Here is a 25770-nt window from a genome sequence, read left to right as displayed (position 1 = left end):
GATTTTCTTCCCGCCCCCGACCTGTGGCCAGGAAAGACCCCCACCCGGCTCCCAACAACAAGGCCAGCACACCCTCTTGTGGTGGTCAGCTGCACACACATGTACACACGAGTGTGGACACACACAGGTACACACGTACACACATGCATACATGGGCACATACCCATACACACTGATACACTCATGCATATACATATACACAAGTATACATTGTCGCATATACCCACATGTACACGCACCTATACACACATACCTGCGTGTGCATACACACGGGTACATATACACACATGCATTTGCATATACACACACATACACACATGTCCCTGTGTCTCTGAGACGGCTTGTTTCTCTTCAGTGTCTTCCGAGAGCAGTAGCCCGGGATGGTCCCGTGTAGAAGTTGTGATGCAGTGACTGAGGAGATAAGAAAGATTTGGAGAATTGCCTTCATGCTGCAGTCACATGACGGCGGCTTCTAGGGGTTAACACTTCTCTTCCTCTCTCCTCTGGCTAAATCCCTCCCTTTGCCGTTGGCCTGTGTCCTCTTGTGTTTTCTGCTCTGGCCCCTTGTAGTGGCAGCTGGTCCTGGGCCATGAGGTTTGATGGCTCCTGTCCGTGTCTGCTCCGCCGAGGGCCTTCCTCCTGGCCCGCCAGCCCTGGGTCTCCTTCCCCTCCACCAGATGGTCAGCCGGGCAGGGCCCGGATGGCAGAGCCCACAGGGTCACAGGCAAAGCCTCGCCAAGTGGAATCTTGCCGTCTGCGTTGAGCAAAGCCCGTGCGGGGACAGGGGGCACCACGAAGCCGTCATTCCCTCCAGCAGCTCCGGGAATGGGCTGAGCCCACAGCCATTATTAGGTCCCTGGGGCAGCCCTAACCAAGTCCCACAAACTGGGTGTCGTCAAACAGCAGGAATGTATCCGCACTGTTCTGGAGGCCAGAGGCCCGAAATCAAGGTGTTGCAGGATTGGTTCCTTCTAGAGCGTCATGGAGTCCGTTCCATGCCTCCTCCAGCTTCTGCTGTTGCCCGCAGTCCTTGGCGTGCCTGGGCTTGTGGCCACGTCACTCCAGCCTCTGCTTCCATCTCACGTGGCCTTGTCCCGTGTCCTCTCCCCTCATCTTCTCTTACAAGGACACGTGTCATTGGATTTGGGGCCTGCCCTAACCCAGGATGCTCTCACTCAATCTTTACCTTCATTTCATCAGCCAAGACCCAGTACTAAGTTCCATTCTCAGAACCCTGTCCTGAGGTTGCTGGTGGACTTGGATTTGGAGGACGCTATTTAACCCAGTCCTCCATGTGTGTCCCATCACCCTCGTCTTCACTGTCCCCAAAGAATAACCACTGTAATCCTTGCTGGCCAACGAGACGAGGTGGGCACAGAGGTGGGCAGCCGAGCCCTCAGCAGCCAAGCGCTGTCTGTCTCAGGCCCGCCCAGCCGTGGCCCGTGCGTGATCTGTTTAGTAGGAAGCTGCGTGCGCTGGACGGTGGGCTCATTAGCCGTGGATCTTGTGTGATGTCTTCTCCATGACAGCCCGGCGCCCAGCACAGCTCCCGGCACGGAGCAGGGCCCAGCAGCGAAGGTGCTCCGTAAACTGGCAAGCAGATGCGAGGCCCAGCTGGCTGCCCTGGTCTCGCCTGCAGAACTCACCAGGGGTGGCTGGAGCCTTCCACCTCGGGCCTGGCAACCCTGGGGGCAGGGGCCCATCTGCTGCCCCATGGGCAGAGCCCTGTGGGTGTCCAGTGGTGGGACTTTGGATGCCTCCACCCTGCAGGGTGGCCCCCATTCAACACTGAGCCCCTCCCAGGAGCCCACCCCCCCCCTTCTGCCTGCTGTGGTTTGTCCTCTAGGGCCTCTGGAAATGTCTCTGCAGCCAGGCCTGTGATATGGGTCAGACCGAGGGGCGTCCCCACTGCCCACCCCCCTCCCATGCCCAGCTCCTCCAGGACAGGCCTGTCCAAGCTGTGTCCCCGACCTGGCCACTGTCCTCAACCCAGGCCAGCATTCGGTGCAGCTGGAAACAAACTGCACGGGCATACAGCACAGAGCTGTGACGTGGACGATGACCACAGGTGCCCAGGGACGGCAGCACAGTGCCCACGGTCCATCAACAGTGTGCAGGCACGTTCTAGACACCAGAGAGAGCGGGGAACATGGAGTCCTGGGCTCTGGAGCCCCTGCCCATGGGGCATCAGTAGGCAGAGGACAGGCCATGCTGACGCTGAGAAGAAAAGCAGAGTCGAGGGGGAGAGCAGGTATGGGGGAGGGGACAGCTGGTGTGGGGCAGGGATAGCAGGTGTGGGGCAGGGATAGCAGGTCCTGGGCAGGGCCGGTATTTTACAGGAGTTGATGGGGAAGGGCTTGCTGACGGGAGCGAGCAGTGTCGGGACAGAGGGAACAGCCTTGCTCCGGTCCTGGGCTTTGAGGAGCAGCAAGGAGCCCTGTGGCTGCAGCAGAGTGGGCGAGGGGAGGAGAGGAGTGAGGCCAATGAAGCCACTGCCCTTGTCCCGGGGCCAGTGGCCCTGAGGTCCCTACTTCTGCCCCAGGGAGCACAACCGGGGCAGGATTTAGCAGAGGAGCAGTGTGACCAGCTCACATTTTAACAGTACCAGCCAGGTGCATGGGGCAGGGCCCAGCTCCACACCTGCACATTGAGTGCCTCTCAGGCCTCAGTTTCTCCTCTGGTGGCCCTACAGTAGGCCCACCAGCAGGGACATTGCTCGGCTCCGTCGGCCTGGGTCCCCAGATGTGCTTTGTGGACTGGACCTAGATGTTCACAGGCGGACCTTTAAAAATATGCATTTACATTTAGGACTAATTTCTATTTATGGCGGGTGATGCTGGTTTGCCAGTCACAGCAGCAGCATAAACTTTGCTTTTAAATTTATTTATTGAAGTACAGGGAGGTTTGTGCTGTAAGAGATAATGTGAAGACAGAGCCGGACGGGGGCGTGGAGTATGGCCGCAGCGTGAGGGGGACTCGGGCGTGGCTGGAGTAGGGGAGCCTCCACCCAAAACACCCTGACTGCAGCCACAAGAATCGGGCCCTGAGTCTGTCCTGCGGCCCCGTCAGCGCCCGAGGGGTGAGGGGACAGCGGTGCTCTGGGGGAAGTGGAGAACACCAGCAGAACCCTGTTCTCCTTCATCAGGTGCCCAGTTACCCCCCTGCTCTCCCTGTGATACTCCACCTGAGCGGAATGACACTAATAAGCGGGACAGTCGGACCCTTTCTGTGGCAAAGACAGAAACCAGCTCCAACTGGTTTAAACGAAAAAGCAGAATTACTGGCTTGTGTAATTGAACACACAAAGTGTGGCTTCAGGTCTAGCTGGATCCAGGCATGGGGTGGGGGCCTCAGGACTCACTCACTCGGTCCTCATCTCAGCTCTGTTTCCCCCATTGGTGGTGTTTTCAGATAGGCCCTTCCCGTGTTGTAGCAAAGATGTCCCCGCCCCCACAGCTCCAGGACTGTGTGCCTCAGCTCAGTAGCCACGTGGGGAGAGAGCCCTGTCTCCCAGTAGGTCCAACCATCAGAGCAGCTTGGGGCCCACGGTCATCCCAGTACCAATGATAGAGCCCAGGGAACGGGCATTGCTGACTGACCAGGCCTGTGCCACATGAGCCTCTGCAGCTGGGAAGTGGGTTCCACCCCTGCCCTGGCCCCATGGACAGAAGGGAGCCCAGGGGACGCAGAAGACAGGGGACAGGCGTCCCAAGAAGAGCCATTCACAAACCGGCCACCCAGTGCCCCACAGGAGCCCAGGACCCTCTGGTCCCTCAGAAAACCCGGGTCAGTGTGGACGGCACCTTCCGGGGCCACAGCCTCTCCCAGCCCGGCCCCCAGCTCTCAGCCTCCACTGGCCGTGGCCCACAAAGAGACTGGAGAGCTCAGCTGACTCCCTCATTCCGCCCACAGGAAGAAGAGGCTGGGACTGGCCTGAGGTCACAGCAGGACAATGACAGCGCTGGCCTGGCCTCAGGGTCTCGGGGTCCAGGGCTCCACCTGCACCATGGGAAGGCATGTCCAGTGCCCCAGGGAGGGGGTGGGTGTGGTTCCCTCACAACCACCTCCTGGAGGTGTCAGACCACCAGCCACCTCGTTCTGCTGGGCACTGACCTGCACTCATTCGTTCATTCATTCTTTAACAAGTACTTATTGAGCACCTACTGTATGCCTAAGAGCATAACAGAGCCCAAGTCCCTGCCCAGCGCAGTGGGGATGGAGACAAACGTGAACAGTCTCTTTCCATCAGCCTGGAGCGGACGCATGCACGAAGAGGGCACGGCTGAGGGCCGCCAGTGCAGATGGGGGCCCTCTGAGTGCGGGAAGGAGGCGTGAGATCCCTTCCAGCTTAGATGTCCACATTGGTCCTGGGAGGCAGGAAAAATCAGATTTGTAAAGAACAAGAGAAATTTGGGTGAAAGAAATGAAAATAGTTTCTAAAGCGAGGCTGCCTGCTGCCTCTTCAGAAAATCTGATTTCGTCCCGCCACCTTTCTTCCGGGAGGGGGACTGAAGTGGTCTGAGGCCCCCATCCAGGCGGGTCGGCCAGCAGCTGTGAGCAGCACACCCATGCACATGGCGGGGGAGGCACAGAAGTGAGGCTCCTGGGGCAGGACCCCTCGCCGAGGGTGTGTGGGGACCTGGAGTTTGGATTCGGTTTACCACCCTCCCTGCTGGAGCTGGCACCGTCCCCAGCCTGTCACTGCAGTGTCCTAGCCTAGCAGAGCCATGACTCGAAACAAACAGCTCCCTCTGATGGACAGGAAGGAAGGGGCGCCTTCCCTCTACTAGGATCCGGAGGCAGAGAAGCCTCGGAGAAGGGACCTTTGCGTGGACAAGGCCGTGACATCAGAGGCCTGACGGAATTCTGAGCGTGCATTTGTTCGCACAGATGAAGGTGGGTCCTGGCTGTGCTCCTGTCGGGGCGACCAGTTAAGGATGGCTCCAGCGTGTCTTTGCGTGCTGTCCATCCCACATTCAGAAAGAGCCCCACGAGGTGTCTTGGCTAACGCGCAGTGGGCAATGTTGGCGCCATCTGCATTTCATCCATAACAAAGGCCTGAAAGCCATGGCCCGTCAGGAAGCCCAGCCGGCACCGCCACCTGCCCCTGGTTTGCTGTGTGGCGCTGGGGAGGTCATGCGACTGCCCGCCCTCGCTGGACTCCGTGTCCCCATCTGTGACACGGGGCAGGGACGCGTGCTCGGCTGACGTCACAGCAGTCAACAGTGACCAGGAAAGGCTCCCCAGCCCGGGCAGGTACTGTGTTCTCTCCTCAGTGTGTGCCTTCCCCGCCCTCCTGCGCCCCCACCGCTGACCCCAATCACACCCTCCTGTCTACACCGTGGACGGCCCACCTCCCGGCCCTGCCCCACTGTTCCCGCTGCTCACACTGCCAGTCCTGCTGCTCTCTCTGGTGAGCCCCACGCTCTTCCTTCAAGAACTGGCTCTGATAGAGCCCAGAGGGGAAGCCTCTCCCCTCCCCCTACGAGACAGAAGGGACCCGCCCTCCCCACAGCCCCACAGTCCTGGGATTTTCCTCTCTGACGTCATTTAACAGATGTTGACCGACTCTCCCGGGAGACCGAGAGCGCCTCACTCACGCTGTGTCCCTGGAACCCCAGCCTAGTACGTGGTACACAGTGGGGACTCAGTCAGTGTTTGCTAAGTGAATCAAGTAAATGGCTCATGTCTAAAACAGCTGACCTTTGTGAAAATGGGTAGAAGTTGAACCAAGGAGACACAAAAGAAGTAATAGAAATAGCTTACATGTACTTGGGTGCTACGTCATTTTGAAAGTTTTCTCACAAAAGATTAACCCTTAACTCCTTCCCTTCCTCCTCTCTCCTTCATCCACCCACTCATCCACCCACCATCATCCATCCACCCATCATCCATCCTCCCTCCTTCCCTCTCTTCCTCCATCCATCATCCATCCACCCATCCACCCACCCATCCACCCACCATCATCCATCCACCCATCATCCATCCTCCCTCCTTCCCTCTCTTCCTCCGTCCATCATCCACCCACCCATCTACCCACCCATCCACCCACCCATCCACCTATCCATCAATTCTTCCATCATCTGTCCATCCATCCATCCATCATTTATGGAGACCCTTCCTTTTGTCAGGTGGATCATAACCACCCAATGAGGTGGCTGAGGTCCTCTCATCCACTCATGGGATAAGGGAACTGAGAGAGGGAGAGGCTTCCCCTCAAGGCACCTTCAGAGCCAGTTCTTGAAGGAAGAGCATGGGGCTCACCAGAGAGAGAAGCCAGGACAGGGAGTGTGAGCAGTGGGAACAGCCGGGCAGGGCAGGGTGGTGTGCTGTCCCCAGTGTAGATAGGAGGGTGTGGTTGGGGTCAGCGGTGGAGGCAGTTGAGTCAGAAAAGGCACACACTGAGGAGAGAACACAGTACCTGTCCTAGGCTGGGGAGCCTTTTCTTCTCATTGTTTCAGTGACCGCTGTGAAGTCAGCCGAGCACGACCGATGGGGACGCTGAGTCCAGCGAGGGCCAGGCCTTGTCCAGCCAGCCAGTCACTGGTGGAACTGAGGCCTGGCAGGCCTGGCCCCTGCACTGCTGGGCCTCGCAGCCCCTCCCCTCACGCCCGTGGCCTCGGGAGCCTGGTGGGGAGCTCTGATGGGGGTCTCCTCACTCCTCCTCCAGGTAATAATCCCCTTGAAGGAACAAGGCCTGCACTGAGGAGCTGATTCCTGCTCCTCTGAGAGGCTCCTGACACCTGCCCCTTGGGAAAGGCCTCTCCGACCCACAGCCACGGTGAGGTGATGACAGGGACGGGGGCCAGGAGTCAGCGCCCCACCCCAGCACTCGGCCCTGGTCACACCGGACTGCGGCGTTGACAGAGGTGGGAGGTCAAGCACTGGTCTGGGTGGGAGACAGCGTGCGGACATTACTGAGCCCTGAAGCCCCCATCCCAGTGCAGGGCCCAGCCTGGTTGGCTGCCATAAGCCCCCGGTACATTCCTCTAGTGCACACCCTCTGCTCTGCTCTCATTTATCCTGTCACTCCAGGCAGCACATCCCTTCTCTTCCCGGAAGCCTCCCCTGGCTCCCCCCAGCCCTCACGCCCTGAGAAGTCTGTGGCGTCACTACCAGGCCTGTCCTGGAGGTACTGTCCTGTGCTGCCTGATGTCGGAGCCCAGGCTGACAAGCCTCTTCTGTAAAGGGCTGGGTAGTAAATATTTTAGGCTTTGCAGGCCATGTGATCACTGGCACAGCCACTCAACTCAGCTGTTGTGCAACAACAGCCACAGGTGTTGTGTAAATGAGTGGATGTGGCCGTGTGCCAATAACTTTGTTTACAAAAATAGACGGTGGTGAGCAGACGTGGCCCACGGGGCAAGGTCACACTCACTGGATCATGTGACTCCCCCCACAGCCCCCTCAGCGACCCCCAACTGCCCACAAATGGCCAGATGCCTTATCAGCACCCGGGGACCTCTGTGGACCAGATTGCCATTCCTCAGAATCCCTATTGTCACTACAGCCATTTGGGAACATTCAGCGCACATTCACTAAGCAGCTACCGTGTGTTGGGCACCACATTCGACCCTGGGGACACAGTGGTGAATAAAACAGCCATGGCCACCCAGAGCTCAGTTTGGTGAGGGACACAGACGACAATCAAATGATGGCACAAAAATTGCAAAGCCAGAACTGTGATACGAGCCGTGGATGCCGGGTAGGCCAGTCTGAGAGCAGGTAATGGGGGCCCTGGCTTGTCTGGAGGGTCAGGGGAGAATTCCAGGAGAAAGGGACATTTGAGCAAAGACCTGAAAGAAAAGTAGGCATTCACTAAAGGAGGAGGAAAAGCTTTGCACAGAGGGAAGCGCATGTGCAAAGGCCTGTGGTGGGAGGCCGTGTGGCAAGTCTAAGGTGCTGAAGGAGGTTGTACAGAGGGTCTGGGGGGCCTGACTCAAGATGAGGCTGGAGAGGTGGTCAGCAGCCAGGTACACAGAGCCTTGTGGTCCATGGTAAGGATTTGGGTGAGTCAGTTAGCTTCTGCTGCATAGGGAAACATCCCAATACTCAGCAGCCTAAAACATCCATTTATTTCCATTTCTTCAGCTCAAAAGTCCACAGATTATCAATTTGGGCTAGGCTCAGCTGGAAAACTCTTCTGGACTTGGCTGGGCTCATTCATGCATCTGTCATCAGCTGCCAGGTTGGCTTGGAGCTGGCTGGTCTGAGAGGGAGGGAGGAAGGGATAGAGAGATGAATGGATGGATAGATGGATGGATGGATGGATGGATGGATGGATGGATGGATGGATGGATGGATGGGTGATGGATGGGAGGGTCAGTGGGTAGATGAATGACAGATTGATGGATGAATGGATGGATGGGAGAGTGGGTGGATAGATGGATGGATGGATGATGGATGGATGGATGGATGGATAGATAAGTGGATAGATGAGTAGGATGGGTGAACAACTGGAGGGAGATAGTGAGGGAGAGAGGAATGGATGGGTGAATGGAAAGAGAGAGACAGTTTAGTGACACATCTGTTGTTTATGATTCTTTATGGAGCCAGTTTATGGAACCTGAACACATTTCACTGAATTCCCACACAGCTCGGAACTGGTCTTTTCCCTTAAGTTCTTGGAGGAATAGGACTTGGTATAGTTCATCACTTGGAAGGCATTTCATAAGGTCCCTTTCTGCCTTGGCCCCAGAATCCTCCTTTCCCTCATGGTACCAGTGAGAAGTGGGCTGTGGTCCCAGCAGAGCCACCACCAGGCTCATCCTCACCTGTCACACTAGAAGCACCTGTGACCTCTGTCAGAACAGGGGTGTGGAAAAGGCCACCTCTGCGCACTCAGGGATTTCTGGGCTGGTGGACTCCTAGTGAGGCTAGGTGGGGAAGGACTGTGAGACTCCTTCAATGCCTAATAAATTCACTCTTTCCATCAAGCTTTATTTGCCTTTTCAAACTCACACCTGCATCTGAATGCTCACCACTCCTTCCTGACTTCGTTCAAATGGAAAGTGTGCTTGTATCTGTGCACCTGCAACAAGAGGGGAGAAGGGCTTGTCTTCTCCTGTTTGAATTTCTGACCTGCAGTTGAGCTGGACACTGAAAATGCTAAAGAAACAAGGTCCCTCCAGCACGTGTCTGTGGGATTGTCCCTCTATTTGCAAGCTGTCCATCCCTGGTGTTCCAAGCCAAATGCAGCACCGTGCTCTCAGGGGCCCCTGTTCTCCCCCTTTCTTAGTTTGGCACCAAATACAATCTATATGGAAACCAAGGCCACTGAGATGGAAACACAGCCAGACCTCTTCATGCCATGTGCTACCCACAGCAAGTGAAGGAGAACATTCTTCCGCCAGGTCATCAGCCGAGCGCTCTGAGACAGCCCTGCGGCCAGCATACCACGCTGGCAGGAATGGGACCTGGCTGCAGCTAACTCCATCCTGGGAGATATATTTCTTGATGAAAACTATAAACTGCCTGTAAACTAAAACTCAAACTGGGGGCCGGCCCGGTGGCGCAAGCGGTTAAGTGCGCGCGCTCCGCTGCGGCGGCCCGGGGTTCGCTGGTTCGGATCCCGGGCGCGCACCGAAGTACTGCTTGGTAAGCCATGCTGTGGCGGCGTCCCATATAAAGTGGAGGAAGATGGGCACCGACGTTAGCCCAGGGCCGTCTTCCTCAGCAAAAAAAAAAAAAAAAAAAAAAAGAAAAGAGGAGGATTGGCAGATGTTAGCTCAGGGCTGATCTCCTCACAAAAAAAAAAAAAAAAAAAAAAAAAAAAAAAAAACTCAAACTGATCACTGTTCTTTCCCAACTCATTCCCTTCTAGAAAGTTCAGCAGTACACAGTCATCATTCAGGCCACAGACATGGAAGGAAACCTTAACTATGGCCTCTCGAACACAGCCACAGCCATCATCACCGTGACGGACGTGAATGACAACCCGCCAGAATTCACCGCAAGCACGGTGAGTACCTCGCATCCCCATGGTGACGCACGGCCACGCGTGCTGTAATTCTCTGACGTTCGGTATTGCTTCTGCCTTTGCTGCTGTCTGAGAGAAGGAGCTTGACAGATCCGGGTGTACCAGAGGCCCTGCGCAGCAGGAGGCTGGTGCAGGAGCGCATCACTCAGGTGTCTTCAGTAGCAGAAGCTGGAGGCTCTGTCTGCTGGGGGGCGGGGGGGTGGGGGCTGGGAGGGGGGCTTGTGCTCCAATCCAGCACAGAGAGGCCCCCATATTGAGTGATGGTTGACACCTTAAGAGGCTTCCAGGACAAAGCAAGCTGGACACTCTTTCTGAATCCGGAGTTGACCGGTGGTGTTTGGGCTCAGGCGAGAGGCAGAGGTTTCAGCCACTTTTGGAGGCGTGAGTGCAGCTGTGTGTGCAGGGGGACCTGCTGGGTGTGCCCAGACAGGGCCTTGCCCAGGGACGGGGCAGGTCCCTGCACGAGGAACTTAGTCAGCCCTCCATGCCCACGGTCAGCAGAAAGGGAAAGGGTATGGGGACACACTGTGCACTCGTCCCCATCAGCCACGGCCGGCGGGTGGTGACTGGGCTGCACCAGGCTGCTGGGGACCTAAATGACCAAGCGCTCTAGGTGGACATTCATGCCTTCACTCACAGAATGTAACCGGACGTCCATTGTGGGTCCAGAGCCCATGAGTCACAGAGAGACAAACTAGCCTCATGCAGGGAAGGTCCCTGCGGCACACGGTGGGTCAGAGCCACCGGTCACCTGGCTCCCGATGCCTCCGTACTCCAGCGGAGCTGCGCTGCCAGGCGGCCTCTTCTCGTGAAATCCTCACAGCTCGTTCAGTGCCCGGGACACGTGATGACCCCCTCTGTGCCACCCAGCGGTCTTCAGGGGGGTGGCCTCTGTTCTCTCCCTGATCACCAACCAACACCATCCCCTGATGACTCCCCAGGTCCTTGTCAAGTAGCTCTGAATCCCCAAGCTGTCTTTTCGGGTCCCCTGAGGGGGTTGCTGACACAATGGGGACATGTGCCCACTCCACAGTTGCCCGTCCAGAAATTCAGCAGGTGTGTGAGGCTAGGACAGGCAGAGGAAAGGGTCAGTGAGGGCTCCCAGAGCAGTGCTGGGACATGGAGGCTGCTTCAAGGATCTCCGGGTCACCTTCTTGGAGCCGCCCCCTCTCCCAGAGGGCTGAGCAGATGAGGGTGTAGCAGCAATAATAGTAACAATAACAACTAGAGTACAAGCCATGCTGTGGAGCTCTCCCCTGCCGGGCACTGGCCAGGGCCTCCTGGTCAGCCTCTTACCTCTACTAACCCCATGAGGGCCAGGACCCAGTTATGGAAGAGAAGGCCAGGCTCAGAGAGGTTAAGTCACTTGCCCAAAGCCACACAGCCCAGCCTATAAGTGGGAGCAGCTGGGATGGAACCCCAGAAGCTGTGCTCTCATTCTGCAGCAAAGGAAGGGAGGCAGAGAGAGGGGAGGGGAGGAAGGGAGGTGGAGGGACAGAGAGGAGACCCCCCCCCTTCTCCCAGTGGGCCAGTCAGCTTGCTGTGAAGGCATCTCACAGGCCCGAGTCCCTCAAGAGGGGCCCCACCACGGCGTCCGCACATCCCCTCATCCTGCTTCCCCACGCCCCCGCGTCCTCGAGTCACTGAGTCCCCAGATCGCACATCCCTGCATCCTGCTTCCCTGTGCCCCCGCATCCCTGCATCCCCTATCCCGCATCCCAGAGTCCCAGGCTCAGGGCTCGGCTGGACCAGGTGGGTGGAGGGTGGTACCCAGAGGCCGCGTGGCAGCCTCGGTTGTGAGGACACAGCACCATCTAGCGGTCAGATGGCAGATCGCCGCGCAGAGGGAGCAGCTCAGGCCCCTGCCCTCTGGTTAGGGGTAGGGTGGCTTCTGTTTCTATTTGCTGTCCTCAGTCAGTGGGCAATGGCAGGACGGGCTCAGGGCCAGCGTCCTGGGAGTTTGGACACGAGGCAAGCAGCATCCTAGGGACTCTGGGAGAATACTGATGCCCAGGCCCCAAGACCCCATTGGGGCCTCACCCACACCTGGCCTGGTAGACCCAGCTGTCCTTCTCCCTTCCACCCTGCGTGTAGCATCTTCTGTGATGATGGCAGGAACACACGGCTGTCTTGAGGACATGCCAGGCCCAGGCTCGTGCATGACCTGTGCTAGCTCAGCCCTCGCTGCAGTGCTCCCAGGTGGGCTCCATCTAACCCCCATTCTGCAGAGTGAGAAACTCTCCCGAGGTAACCGCATAGTGAGGAGTGGGGCCAGTACCAAGCCAGGCATCTAGCGTCATCAGTGGCAGTCGTGGGACGATGGGTGGGTAGCCCACGGTGCTCAGAACCCGTCTGCTGAGTCAGGGGTCTCAGATGGTCCAGGGCAGGCGCCCAGGTGCGAGGACACCCTTCCCAGGGACACACTCTAGTCCTGGTGCCAGCCTGCTGTCGGGCGTGGCAGCAGCATCAGCCCTCCTGACCACGAGGGCTCCCAGGTCGCCCCAGGAAACAGCCTCAGGATCGTAGTGGTCGTCATGGAAACCAAGGCAGAAGGAAGCCAGGCTGACTGTCCCTGATGGGAGTAAAGGATGTGCTTCCAGGCATGAGGCACCACAGCCACCCTGGGAGGTCAGGGGCTCAGCCCAGCCCTCCTGGTTACCTCTGGTCACCATGGGGTTTGGTGAAAAGCACACCAGTGCAATGTGGAAGGAGGCCTCGCGGGGAGTCAGGGTTTGACAAGAGCCTTCAGAGGCTAGCATGAGAGCCCAGGGCCCCAACCTGCCTCCTGATCCTGGTCCAAGCCTCAGTCTCCCCATCCGCAAATGGGGGAGGCAGGCCATCCCCCAGATGCCAGTGGCTGCAGCAAGGGGTGGAGAACCAGTGGACTCCCACACAAGGCAGATCAGAACCCTTGTCCACCCTCCCGCCCCCAAAAGGAGTGATTCCACCTTTTACATCCAAGACAGTTGGCTGCTGTCTAATTCACCAGGAGCCAAAGTAGGCACATTCTGTCAACTCCAAGACGTGGGCGCCCAGATGCTGTGGGTCTCCTGCTTGGAGTCAGATAGAGGATTTGCTCATTGGACTGAGGTGTGACGTGCATACAGAATAATGCACAAGTCTTCAGTGAAACAGTCCCACCAGCCAGCAGCAACCTCGTGCCCCATCCCCCAAGGCAGCCCCCACTCCGAGGTCCACCACCCGCGGTGAGCTTAGGCTGTTCTAGAAGGTCATAGAAATGGAGTCACGAAGAACGCCCAACTCCTTGGTGCCTGGCTCCTCTCATCCGACACAGCGGCTGTGGGATCCACCTTTGCTGTTGTCGCAGTGCAGGCGGACAGACTCCAGCCCTTCTGGGGTTTTCCAGCGTCAGCTTGGATCTTTTGTGAACACATTTTCCTTGCATCACCCCACTTTATTGAAGCCTTTTCCCTTTTATGAAAATTGGAGTTTTCGGTTAGTTAATTTGCACCCACGGGACAGCAATGTAAAAGGCCTGAAATGACTTCCCTCAGAAGAGCCCCTCCCCGGACCCGGCGCCCCGCCTCCACCTCGCGTTTCCGCTCTGTCCCTTGCACGGTCTTGTCTTTGTTTTCTCACTCACAATATGCCTTGGAGACCTCTCCATATCCATGCAGTCTGAATGGCCTTGCAATTTTTTCAATGCTATTTAGAAACAATCTCAAGCTCACAGAAAAGTTGCCAGGCTGGGGATGGGAAGAAGAATGGCGGCTGTCACCCGTGCACCTGCTCACGCGCTCTCTGTCGACGCGCCTACCTCATTCTTCCTGAACTCTTCCAGGGTCAGTTGTGTGTGTGACAGCCCACACGTCTAAAGCTTCTGAGTGTATTTCCTAAGAGGGTATTTTCTCTGACTTGCCAGTGGTCGTCAGGTAAACAGCTACTGCCCCTTTTCCACCAGAGACAACCGAGGCCTGAGGGTTAACTCCGGGCCGCCCAAGGTCACACAGCGAGACAGAGTCGAACCCACAGCTCCTGCTTCCTCGGGCCCCACTTCATACCACACCACTGTCCTTCGAGACCCCAAGTGTGTCTGTCCCCGTTAGAGATGGAGCATCCTTCCCTTCCCCAGGCCCTGTGTCCTGTGCACCCGCCAGCACCCGGCCTCTTCCCCCTTCCACTCTCCAGGGAGGGGGCCCGAGGCTGCCCCCACTCCTGAGCTCCCACAGAGCAGGTCCCCAGGAGGGACCTTTTCTGTCCACTGTTCTGAGCACTGGTCCAGCTTTGACGGCCTTTCCTCTGGGTGCCTCTTCCCGTACTGTCTACTCCCAGCCTGATCTTCTGCCCTTCTGCATGTCAGCCACAGTGAAAACACCCCAGCTGGTCCCCCAGAAATGCCTGTCCTAGGATGGCCCGTGAGGAAGTGATGGGAAGGAGGCAGGGAGGCAGGGAAGATAACCTCCTGATTGTGTGAAGCAAGTGTTTCTGCCTCTTTGTGCTGGGCATCCAGATGAGGGGAGGGAAAGTCATCAACACGATGTCCCTTGCTCCGAATACACCTCTGAAAAATGGGCAGCCCGGGAATTACACTGAGTGACGGGATAGAATTTGTATTTGACCCAAGAAGGTGACTTGGAGTACGTTCCAGGGGAGAATTCCCACCTCCGTGCCCGGATGGGGAAAGTGGGTACAGCCTGGCTCCCTGGGACATCCTGCGTCTGCCTCTCCCAGGACTATTCATCAGTAACTCACTTTTCTGGGCTTTCCAACTGTCGGAGCGCAGACTAATGCCGCTTCCCAGAGATGGGCCGCTGCCCGCCCTGTGCTCCAGCCGGTCTCAGGCAGGTCCCGGGCCTGGATCGAGGCACAGGGGGACAGAGCAACGGCATCTTTGGAAGAGATGATAATGGCTGGGGACTTCTCTCCAGCTTCAGCGATGCCTCAGATCCTAATATCCCAAGAGGGCGTTTAGAAGCCGGGCCTCTTTACAGTCAGACCTCGAGGTGACGGCTGTGGGTGGGCAATGGGTGGGATTGCATTCCAGGCAGGGAGCGTGCTCGATCCCTTCCATCCAAGTGCTCACGTCCTAGGACTGGGCCCCAGGACACACTTGTCACAGTGGGAGTGGGCGGGGCCGAGGGACGAGGGCCAGCCACACCCCCAAACACAGCGCAGCTATTTTTATCGAGCTTAATCAAGAACAATCAGCAGGAGCTGAAGAGATTCAAGAGGGTTTTCGTGATCCAATTCCTATTCTTAAATGTTAATTAAAAGTTATTTTCCCTGCGCCTGCTCAGCGCACGTGGTACACCTGCTGCCCACGGCGAGGCTGAGTCGGTCTTCAGCCGGCCGCCCTGCACTCAGCACTCCCTCAAGCTGCCTCATCTGTAAGGTGGGGACCAGTTCCCGCCTGATGGGGTGCACTCTTATGTGTCAATCACTTAGAAGGCACCTGGCACACAGGGAGACCCCATAAATACGACAACAATAATGGTGGCTGCTGTTGTCTGCTGTGTATTAATAATAATAATAGTGAGCAACGTGACTCTTCACCCTGGCAGGAACAAGCTGCTCCATGGTAAGAAGACCAGTGAACCCTTCCTTTGGGGAAAGAGAGTGAATAAACCCAGTCTATGAACCAAAAAGCGAGGGGCGGGCGTTTCAAGTTATTTTTTTTAACTAAACGGTCGGGTCCTTTCCTGTGAGCCGGCGTTCCAAGGAGGACTTTTCTGTGCATTACTTATTTTCCCTCACAAAGGCACTTGGAGGTGGCAATGCAGGCTCAGAGAGGCAGCCCCCTGGCCACCGAGCTGTCCTGGAGACAGTGGACATTCTAAGACAGCCTGGCCAGGCTGGGCTTGCAGGGCCGGCTCTCCAGCTCTGCTCAGTACAGCGATGAATCCCTGAGGACCCGGCCAGAGAGGGCGCTCCCCTCCACTTAGGTGCCCTCATCAATACTGGGGTCCACGGGACAGGGGAGAAGGCAGGGGTCCTGCGCCCTGAGGGCCGGCTGGGAGAGGGTCAAGTCCTCTGGCCCACAACTCAATTAAACCAGCGATGGCTCCGAGTACTCAGGACAGAGACAAAGCACCATCTCGAGGGTCAGAGTGTCCCGCAAGGCGTGGGTGCCTTGAGGGTCCAAGGGTCTCAAGTGTGCAGGCTGTGTCATCTCAGTCCTCTGGGCCCGGCTGAGGAGTCTTCCCAGTTCTCACCCAAATCCTCCTCTGTGCTCATGGGACCCTCCCCTGGGAGCTGTGCAGATTTCCGCCGCAGAGCTGGGATTCGGGAGAAGGCCTGTGCACAAAGACGAGCTCCGCCCTGCCCCTTGGGATGGGGTGCGTTTGAATTCTGGATTACCGTCTAGGAGAGAATTTCCCTTCCAATGCTCTTAAAATTCTTCCTTTTCCAAATACCTGCCTTCGCATCCCAGGGGCATGGAGAGGCTTTCCCTGGGCCTGAAACCCTGGACAAAGGGAATTAAGAGCGCATCATGGCTAGGGAAGGGCAATAGGGAAATCCTAAACCAGACTTATCAGCCCGAGGCCCTTCTTGGTGAACCTTTACTAAACTTGCCTGAATTGAAAGAGACTCCTGGAATAAGCTTCACCCAGAAGTCTGGCAGGAATAAACTCGGGGATGCACAGCTCCCCTGTGCTGAGAAACCTCAGGCCTGCGATTCTCAGGGACGGAAACCCCACTGGGAGCAGAGTGGGTGGAGGCACTCAGGGCCCTTGCCGGGCGTGGTGCCCCCTCGGAAGATGCATTCACAACTTGGGGCTCTCGGGGGACAACACCAGGATCCACCCCAGTCGTTTAAGCAGAGAGGGAAACTGCCAAAGCAAGTGAGTGGCCGGGAAACCTGAGCGCCAGGTGCGTCACGCGCGGAGGCTCTGCCAGGAGCACCCCTCCTGTTGCCACCACTGGGCACAGGAGCCTCGGCGCCAGCCTCCAACGCTGGATGGGGTGCTGCCACTCGCCTTCTGCCACTGCAGGCACCAAAGTGGAAGGCCTCTCTGCCTCGCTTCTGTATCAAAGTCATGCAGGTACATCTGACTGGTAGGTCCTAGCTCACCTGTCCAGGTCACGGCTGTAGAGGAGGCTGAGAAAACAAGTTTCTGGAAAATAAAGAAGGGAATTCAGAAGGTGCTGGACAGCCAGGAAACCTAACCAATGTCCACTACACTGACCCTGGCAACTTAAACGAAAAGGGAACGCCTCACCTCACAGCAACTGAAAAACCCTAGAGACTGACTTCAGGCATAGCTGGATCCAGGCTCTAGCAGTCACTAGGACCCTCCCCTGAGCCGTGCTTCCTCTGGGCTGGCTTCGTTCTCAGGCTGCGGATGGCAGCCCCCACCCCAGCCCAATATCTTCAGGCTCACATGGTTACAATACCCAGGCCAGAGACAGAGGGCAAGAGAACTGAGCCCTGATTGGCTGGCATAGGCCATGTGCCCATTTCCGAATCATCGAGAGGGGGGCACAGGGGTCCAGAGCAGGGATCTGCAACCTTTCTCTGTAAAGGGCATGGAGTAAATATTTTCAACTCTGGGGGCCATATATTCTGTCACAACTACTCAACTCTGCTACAGAAAATATGTAAATAAAGGGGTGTGGCTGTGTGCCAATAAAACTTTATTGACAAAAATAGGCTTCGAGCCAAACTTGGCCCTATAGCTTGCCAGCCCCTGTGCTAGCCCTCCATTCCCACCAAGCCCCTAAGGAAACCCTGGGTGCGGTGGCCCCAGGACACGTCCCTGGTCATCCCTCCCTCAGAGTTCCTAAAGGGTTTGAAGAGAGCTCTCACACTGCTCCCCGGCTCCTCCCGCCATCCTGGGGGTGGGCAGCCAGCGTCCCGGCCCAGGTCTTCCGTTGAGGGACCCGGCTCAGAGAGGCTGAGGAACCTCCCAGAGGCCGCACCGCTGCCCAGGGCTGAGCCCACCTCGACGGGCTCTGGGGGCAGGCGGCCTCACCCAGCGTGGCAGGCACTCTGCTGCGCCCGCCTCTCACTCACAGTGAGCTGCGCCCTGGGTGGGCTGGTCCCTCCCTCTGCAGCCAGGAAGCTGCTCCAGGCCCAGTTGCTCCTTCTCAGGAGCCCTGACCTGCGCCCGTGCTTTGCTGCGTCCTCTTCCATCCCTGACTGTTAGGCAAGGTGCTGGGCCCCATTTTGTAGGTGATAAAACCGACTCATTCAGCCCACGGTGGGTGGCAAGAGAACTGGGCCAGAGCCCGAGATAGCCTTGTGCTCTCGGAGGTGAGGAGACCCCGCTGGAGTCATGGGCGACTCTGGGCAGGCTGCTTAGGCGACATGGTGATGTCCCAGCAGAGGGTGTGGCCCTGGGCAAGGCAGAGAAGACCAAGTCCTGGGTGCTGCAGGGAAGGCCTGGGCGAGGGTCCACAGGCCGGAGCAGTGTCTCCAGGACTGCAGGAATGCCACTGGGGTGCCCGGGCCCAGCCCTCCTGGCTTGGCTCACAGCACATTTAGCAGAGTTAGGTCCCTGGGAGGGAGGAACGGTTCATCGTCCCGAGTCCTCTGCTGGCTAGTGCAAACGGTCACCCTGCCCACCTCACTCACACTGATGGGGGTGGGGGCGCTGCGTGAGCACCTTCCTGCCTCCTCCAGGCCGTCTGGGGGACAACTTTGGAGGCTTGCAAAGGCCCCCACTCCCAAGGCCCTCCCACCACTGCCTCTGCCCAGTTCCCACCTCCTGAGGACTGCTGGGGGGGCTATCATCCCACATACGTGTTCCTCCCAGGAGCTCCCAGGGACAAGGTCACCCCAGGGACCATGTCACACACACACACATAGCCCAACGCAGCCCCGTGCTTCCCAGGATGGCCGCCTCCTCCCCCCCAGGCCCCGACCCTCCCCTGCACACCCTGGACCTCGTGGCCAGGCCTCAGCAAAATCCCCTCCAAATGCCCCCTCCTGGTCCTCCTCTGCCTGAGGCCTGGCTGCCCCGGGACCCCGCCTGGCCTGCAGCCTTGGCAGGACTGTCCCCTTGCCCTCCCCGAGGACCCACCACCGGGGTCAGCAGCAGGACCCCAGTCAGGCCAGGCTCCTCCTTGCTCCTCACTGCCAGCGGGCCCCTCCCTGAAACACCCACTTTGGATCTCCAGCCATCGGGCAGAACAGCCCTGCTGTCCCTCCGGCGGGCACTGTTCTTACACACGCACCCCGTAGTCCCACAGGAACGTCAGCTCCTGGAGGACAGGGCCGTCCACCTTGCTCCCTGCTGAGTCTCCGGGGTGGACAGGTCAACAAGTATTTGACGAAGGCAAGAAGGGGCTGGCCCCACCGCCTCCCTGTGCTGACGGCGCCTCTCCTCTCCTCTCGGGCCTGGCTTGGCCTCTCCGGGTGCCTCCAAGAAGCCCAGCCCAGGAGCTGGTTCCCAGCTCCCAACACCGGGGTCAGGAGCGGGAGGCCAGCCGGGAATCTGGCCCCGCTGGACAAACAGGAGCGGTGGCAGTAGCTGCCTGGGCTCTCAATTTTCACAAGCACCGTTTCCCCAAAGCCCACAGTGGCGTCTTGTATTGCTGAGCGGAACCATCGTTTAAGGGCCACCGTCCCAGACAGCATCGGTCTCGCTGGGTGAGAGCCCACTTTGGATAAATTCACAACTTCTCTTGCTAACAAGGCGATGGTATTGAGATTTGAAGGCGAGCCAGGCTGTGGGTTTTGAACCGAGCATCGACGTCCTAAAGTTGAGGAGGCCAATTAAAGAACTCCTTCTGAGCCTTTGAAATACTGATAAAGGACGCATTCTTGTCTGGGATTGAACTGGAATCCTTGACAGGGCAGCCGACCTTGCCGCGGGCTCTCAGTTCCTCTGGTGTGTCTGCCTTTTAGGAACACAGACATGGCTCCCTCGGGGGCGGGACGAGCGTATCTTGTTTCTGTGCATTTGTTCGAAGGCTCTGACTGACGCTCGTCGACATGTCGTTCATTCATTCGTTCATTTGTCCACCACCTGCATCGCCTGAACCCTATTTACCTGGACGCCGTCATCCGCAGGCAGCGGGCTCGGTGTCCCCCGTGCCTCGCTCGCTAAGCACGGCACTGGTTGTTCTGGTGAAGCTGCGTGTCACGTTGTCTCCTCACCCTGGCTCTGTGACTCTGGGAATGGAACCTTCTGGGCCTCGGTGTCATCTGTCCGTGAAGGACCCACCTGCAGCAGTCACTATCATTGGACAGACGTGCCGGCGTGGCCGTCCTTCTTTGTCGCCACAGGACGTGGACATGATGGGCTGAGCTGCAGCGTTCTGACGTCAAGAAGGCCGGAGACGGACAGAGCCACCAACCTCAATGTCGCCGAGACACAGAACCACTGACGGCCACCCATAGCCTTCAGTCCCCTGTGTTCTGAGAAAGTCAAGCCCCTGTGTTCAAGCCACTGTTGTCCAGTTTTCTGTTTGTTGCACCCCAGGACTCCCTCCCCGACCGCCAGCTGAGGCTTACATTTTAAAGTACTCGGGGCAGAAACCATGGCAACAATCGGGACCCAGAGCCAGGCTTTAAAGTGCCCGGTCTCTCCAAGGGGCACGAAGCTCGTGATGGAGAGAACCGGAGGCCAGGATGCAGCGCCCATCAGCTGGCAGCCAAGGCAGGTCCCGCTGCCCCCGTGTCGTCCAGGAGAAGACAGTCCCCACAGACAGGGACATGCAGGAAGCCAGCCCAGCCAGCCAGCCCTGCACTGGGGGCAGTCTGTGGTACATGCAAAGGCTTTGCATAGACATCTACAGGGGCCTCCCCTTTGAGCTGAAGTCAGCACTGGATGCATAGTGGGAAAAATTCCAGATGGTGGCTGCAAACTCAGAGCCATAAAAACACCTGGATGGTGGAGGATGAGCGGCTGGCTGCCCAACACGCTCCACCAGGTACCCTGGGTTTTTGAAACTCACTCAAAGGTGACGAGTTAGGTCTGGAGCAGGCAGAGGCCCAGGGCAGCCGCGAGTGCACGGGAAGGCTTTCCTTTGGCATAAAGTGACAGTGTCTGCTGTAGGATGTGAAAGGGCATGTTTGGGCTTAAGCCCCCTCCAGGCAGGCACAAAGCAGGAGAGTCATCTCAGTCGTAACCGCGAGGCGCTGTGCCGCGGCAGGTGTCGGTGGCAGGGAGCCTTGTAAGGCTTGGGTGCCCACCTCTGGCTGAAATCAGGCAGGTGCAAAAGAGACCCACAAGGATGAGGGGCTGGAGGCAAGCTGCCTGGGACTGTCCCTTCAAGCCTGTCTCTGGACTCCTTCCTTCCCCTCCTGTGACCCTGCCCACAGTGACTGGGCTTAGAGGTCATCCTTTGGGGAGAGGCAAGCCCAGCCCCTGGCCGGTTCCTGTGAGGCCTAACACCAGGCCTAGCACCTGGGGCTCAACCCTTAGGACCGACGCTCTGGGCCCTCCCTTTGTGGCACCCACGGTCTCTTGCCCTCTTTTGCTTCAGTTTCTTCATCTGTGCAATGGGGATAAGAATAGGACTATTCTGAGGAACAGGTGACACCATGCATGGGCAGTGCCTGGCACGGTCCCTGGCACATAGGGGGCATCAGCAATCATAGCTGGGGCTGCGCTGGTGTGAACACAACCAGAAATCCCCAGATATTGGTCCAAACTTTGTCTCCAGGTTTGGTGGCTCAAAAGCACACTACACAGTGACAGGACTGGCCACGGAATTGGCAGGGCCTGGTGTTCACAATGCAGGCCCTTGTTCACAAGTTATTGAGAGTTTCAAGACGGTGACAACAGAGCATTGAACCGAGCTCAGGGCCCTTCTGAGCGTGCTGCACAGGCCACACGCCCGTGAAGCCGGCCCTGAGCAGCGATTGTTAGCCAGTAGGAAGTGCTCAGATTTCTGTCTCCACCCCAACACACACACACACACACACACACACACACACAGTGCCCTTCCCTGCACACAACCATCGCTGCCGCATGAACCACTTCCCTCTGGGGGGTGGCTTGCAGCCCTCACTGTGCTGTGGCAGGAAAAGGGGCTGAGGCTCCACGTCTGGTCACCTGCACATCTGCAGCTGCTGACCTCGGGCCTGTGTCAGGGACCGCCAGGATGGCAAGAGCCCAGAAGTGATTCTCCTCAGGAAGCCCTTTGCAGCTGCCACTCTACTGTGGTTTAGTCCCCACGTTGCAAGCACATCCCTGTGGTCTCTTGTTCGTCTCAGCTATCCGCACTGGTCCTCTGCTGCATATGGGAAAGGCCTGAAGGGGGTTTAGGAGAGAGGCCTGGTGCACACTCGTGTGTGTGTGTGTGTGTGTGTAAGGCTTGGTTTGGAGGTGGATAGGTGCAGACGTGAGCCGCAGGGCCTGCTGGGCCTCCGCTGGAGGAACCAGAGCCCTCTCCACATGCCGCCTTGCCATCATGAATGTGAGAAGGGCCACCCACGGGAATCACCATGTCTGGGAGCAGCTGGAGGTGAAGGCACCTCCCCAGGGTTGGTAGAGAGTCTCTCCTGACCCCTCCAGGCTTCCACGCGGGTCCATAACATTCTCTTTTCTTGCGCTTGCAGTACGCAGGGGAAGTCCCTGAAAACCGGGTGGAGACGGTGGTGGCAAACCTCACCGTGATGGACCGAGATCAGCCCCATTCGCCAAACTGGAACGCCGTCTACCGTATCATCAGCGGGGACCCCTCGGGGCACTTCAGCATCCGCACGGACCCTGTCACCAACGAGGGCATGGTCACCGTGGTGAAGGTGGGTCCTCTCCTCACTTCCTGCAGGCGTCCTGAGCTCTGCCCCCTGCCCCGGAGCCTGGAACAAATTTAACAGAAACGATACTCGGGTGAAGTGCATGTCACCCCTAACATCCAAGGGCAGAGGACCGTACCCAACCTGCCGGTGGCAGAAACAAGCTTCACAAGGACCTGGTCATGTGACCACCAGGGACTCGGTGGGCCTGACCTGCCACCCCCCCAAAAAGGCTGCTCTCCCACTCCCTCCCTGAAGGCCACTTCCCCTTAATCTATTAATGGGCGAAGTCCATTAAGAGACTTTCTAATGTTAAAGCATCCTTGCATTCCTGAGATAAATCCAACTTAGTCATGAAGGAGTATTTCTTTTTAATTCATTACAGGACTTGTTTTGCTAATATCTAAAGATTTTTCATGTATCTTTCTGAGCAATTTAGGGCCTATACTTTTCCTTTCCCACACTGTCTTTATCTGGGTTTTGGTATCAAGATTACAGACTAATCTCAAGAAATGTGTTGGGGTGGGGATAGGGAGGGGTTGATTTCAGGGACAGCATGAGGGGATTTGGGGGCTGGAACTCTCCTATATCTTGATCCTGGTGGTGGATACATGACTCTCCACACTTGTCAAAATTCACGAGTGAATCTAACTGTGTATAAATTTAGAAATAAATTTTAAAATTCTTCGAGCTGAGAGCACACACAGCCACACTGTCCCCATGAAGTCATGGATCACCGTGTCCTGGACAGAATTCAGCTGTTGGCGGCACACTTTTCCCCGTTTTTCTTTCATTTTTATTTTTATTCCATACAGTGCTTTTCTCTAAAATTTAAAGTCTGTTTAACGCAAGATGTCTCATCTTAGAAAACATTTTCAAATTGGTTTTGCCTTCTTGGGTGGAGACACCATCCTTTCAAACATTCTCTTTCAGAGGGGGGTGGCAGGTGGGGGCACGGGAGGTGGAGGGGCATTTAGGGGACCTGGCAGCCCAGCCACAGGGGAGGTCTAATGCCTTGGGGGCTTTTGTTCATGGACTCCCATGCTGGTGCTTCACTCACTTATCCCTGGCACAGGCTGGTCGCCCTCTCTGTGCTTTAGTTTTCTCATACATACAATGAGAGTAATTGGGGCTGATGCCCAGGTTTATTGCTAGCATTAAAATAGATCCTGGATATAAAAGATGTGGTACAGTGCCTGGCACAGTAAGAGCTCAGTCAATAATCAGAATTAGCTGCTGTCGTCATTGGCACCATCGTCATTGTCATCACCGTTGCCGTTGCCATGGACTGATTGTTCTTCCTGGCTGGTTCCCCAGTGCATGATGAAGTCACTTTAATTCCATGCAGGGTCCCCGGGTCCCTTAGGAGCAGCAGGCGCTGTGCTGTGTACGTACACTGCAGACCCGACCCCGTCACTGCCCCGGCCCTGCAGGGGTTTGTAGTCTGCCAAGGGGATTTGGGGAAAGAATTTCTGAGATGTTCTCATGGCAGGGATGCGCTGGAGGCCACAAACCCAGCAACGCATGCAGCGTAGCTTTCCTTCTCTAAAACAACTTAGCTTCTATTTCTAGCCCCTGTGTCCCCAGGTGGTGGTAACTCCCAGATTGGACCTCCTCTGCTTCCCTTTTCCCACAGTTGTGTCTGTGTTCAGAGCCAACATGGCGCCCGTGTAGGGCTGAGGGCTGAGGCGGTGCCCATGTAGGGCTGACGCAGTGCCCATGTAGGGCTGACGCAGTGCCTATGTAGGGCTGAGGGCCGACACCATGCCCCTGTAAGGCTGAGGGCTGACAAAGTGCCCGTGTAGGGCTAAGGGCCAAGGCAGTGCCCTTGTAGGGCTGACGCAGTGCCCATGTAGGGCTGAGGGCTGATGCAGTGCCCATGTAGGGGGAGGAGAGGGCTCCTGGGCTACTGCAGAGATGTCTGTGGTCAGTTCGGCCCTCACCCTTCAGTCACAGATCCTGGCTGCATCGTCCCTCCGCCCTGAAGTCCAGCTCAGTCACTGTCAAAGGAAGTCCACGGTCATCTCAGGCAGGTCTTCCTGATCCCTGCCCTGCCCCCCACACTCCCCAACTCTATCCTCTGGTGACACTAGGCCTGGGGCCCCAGGAGCCTCGCCACCTCTCAGGCTCTACCCAAGTTGGGGCACACAGCTCCGCTGCTCTCAGATTCACAACCCCAGTGGGGTATCTGTCACCATCCTCCTCCTCCTCAGGAGCCCCCACTGCCTCCTCCCTGCCCCTCACCTCTCCTCTCCCTCCTCCAGCCATGAAATCGCAATCTCCTCCAAGGAGAAAACCACAGGCTCAGACTGACCACGGGTTCTTTCCTGCCTCATGGTTGGTCCCCAGCTTTTCAAGCTCAAATCCAAGAATTGTCCTCTCCTGCTTTCTCTCTCAGTGGCAACAAGGCTTGCCTGAGGCAGGACTGAGTGTGGTCCAGATGCCTGAAGGTGGGTCGCGGGTAGCGAGAACACCAGGGGAGCAGATGGGTTGGGGGTCGTGGCCCCTCCGGCCCCTCCTTCCCTCCAGCCTCCAGCAGTTCTTCCAGTCCCCGCTCCCAGAGCAAGGCTGGGAAGGGAACGGCTTGGCCCCGAGCCTCCCATCCGAGGGGAGCAGAGCGCTGAGCCCTGGTGCTCCACGTGCCCTGTCGCCCCGCCCTCCAGCCAGGTGCCCCCCAGCCCCACCCCACACGCCTGGGCCCTCACTGAGCTGCTTCTCCTCAGCGCGCAGACCCAGCCCCTGGCCTTTGAGCAAAGGTCACTGCCATGTCGGGGGAGACCCGGGGAGTATATCTAACCGCTCTCGTTGAAACTGTTGGAGCAAATTACCTATTGATTTCTCCATTACAAATGTGTTTTATTTTGCCCTCCTATGAAATTTTATTGGCCATAATAGTCTTTCTGGAAGGCGTCCTCGCTCAGACTGGTGACAATTTTTAATGCATGACATGCAGCATTATTCCATGCCCTCCAGGGACACGAGCCAATAAATTTGGGAGAAAGATCACTTCCTTTAGTGGCTTGTTCATAGACGAAACCACCATGATTTTATGAAACAATATATTTACATAGAGTAGCCCCCACCGCTGGTCAACTCTCAGAGCGCCCTGAGGGAGGGCTTTGGCAGCTGTTCAGCTCCG

At 57.3% G+C, this 25770-nt stretch overlaps 1 protein-coding gene across 1 annotated transcript in view; it reads left to right on the top strand.

Annotated features, from left to right (window-relative positions):
• CDH4 (cadherin 4) overlaps positions 1 to 25770 on the top strand; it is a 634999-nt gene that overhangs the window by 590199 nt on the left and 19030 nt on the right. Inside the window, exons 8-9 of the mRNA XM_058562376.1 lie at positions 9824 to 9961; positions 22452 to 22637. Of these exons, the coding sequence (XP_058418359.1) occupies positions 9824 to 9961; positions 22452 to 22637 (324 nt within the window). The remainder of the gene's footprint in view (positions 1 to 9823; positions 9962 to 22451; positions 22638 to 25770) is intronic.

The sequence above is a fragment of the Diceros bicornis genome, chromosome 19 (genome assembly GCF_020826845.1).
Source record: "Diceros bicornis minor isolate mBicDic1 chromosome 19, mDicBic1.mat.cur, whole genome shotgun sequence".
In the NCBI taxonomy this organism is placed as follows: domain Eukaryota; kingdom Metazoa; phylum Chordata; class Mammalia; order Perissodactyla; family Rhinocerotidae; genus Diceros; species Diceros bicornis.
This window is presented reverse-complemented; position numbering and strand designations above follow the sequence as displayed.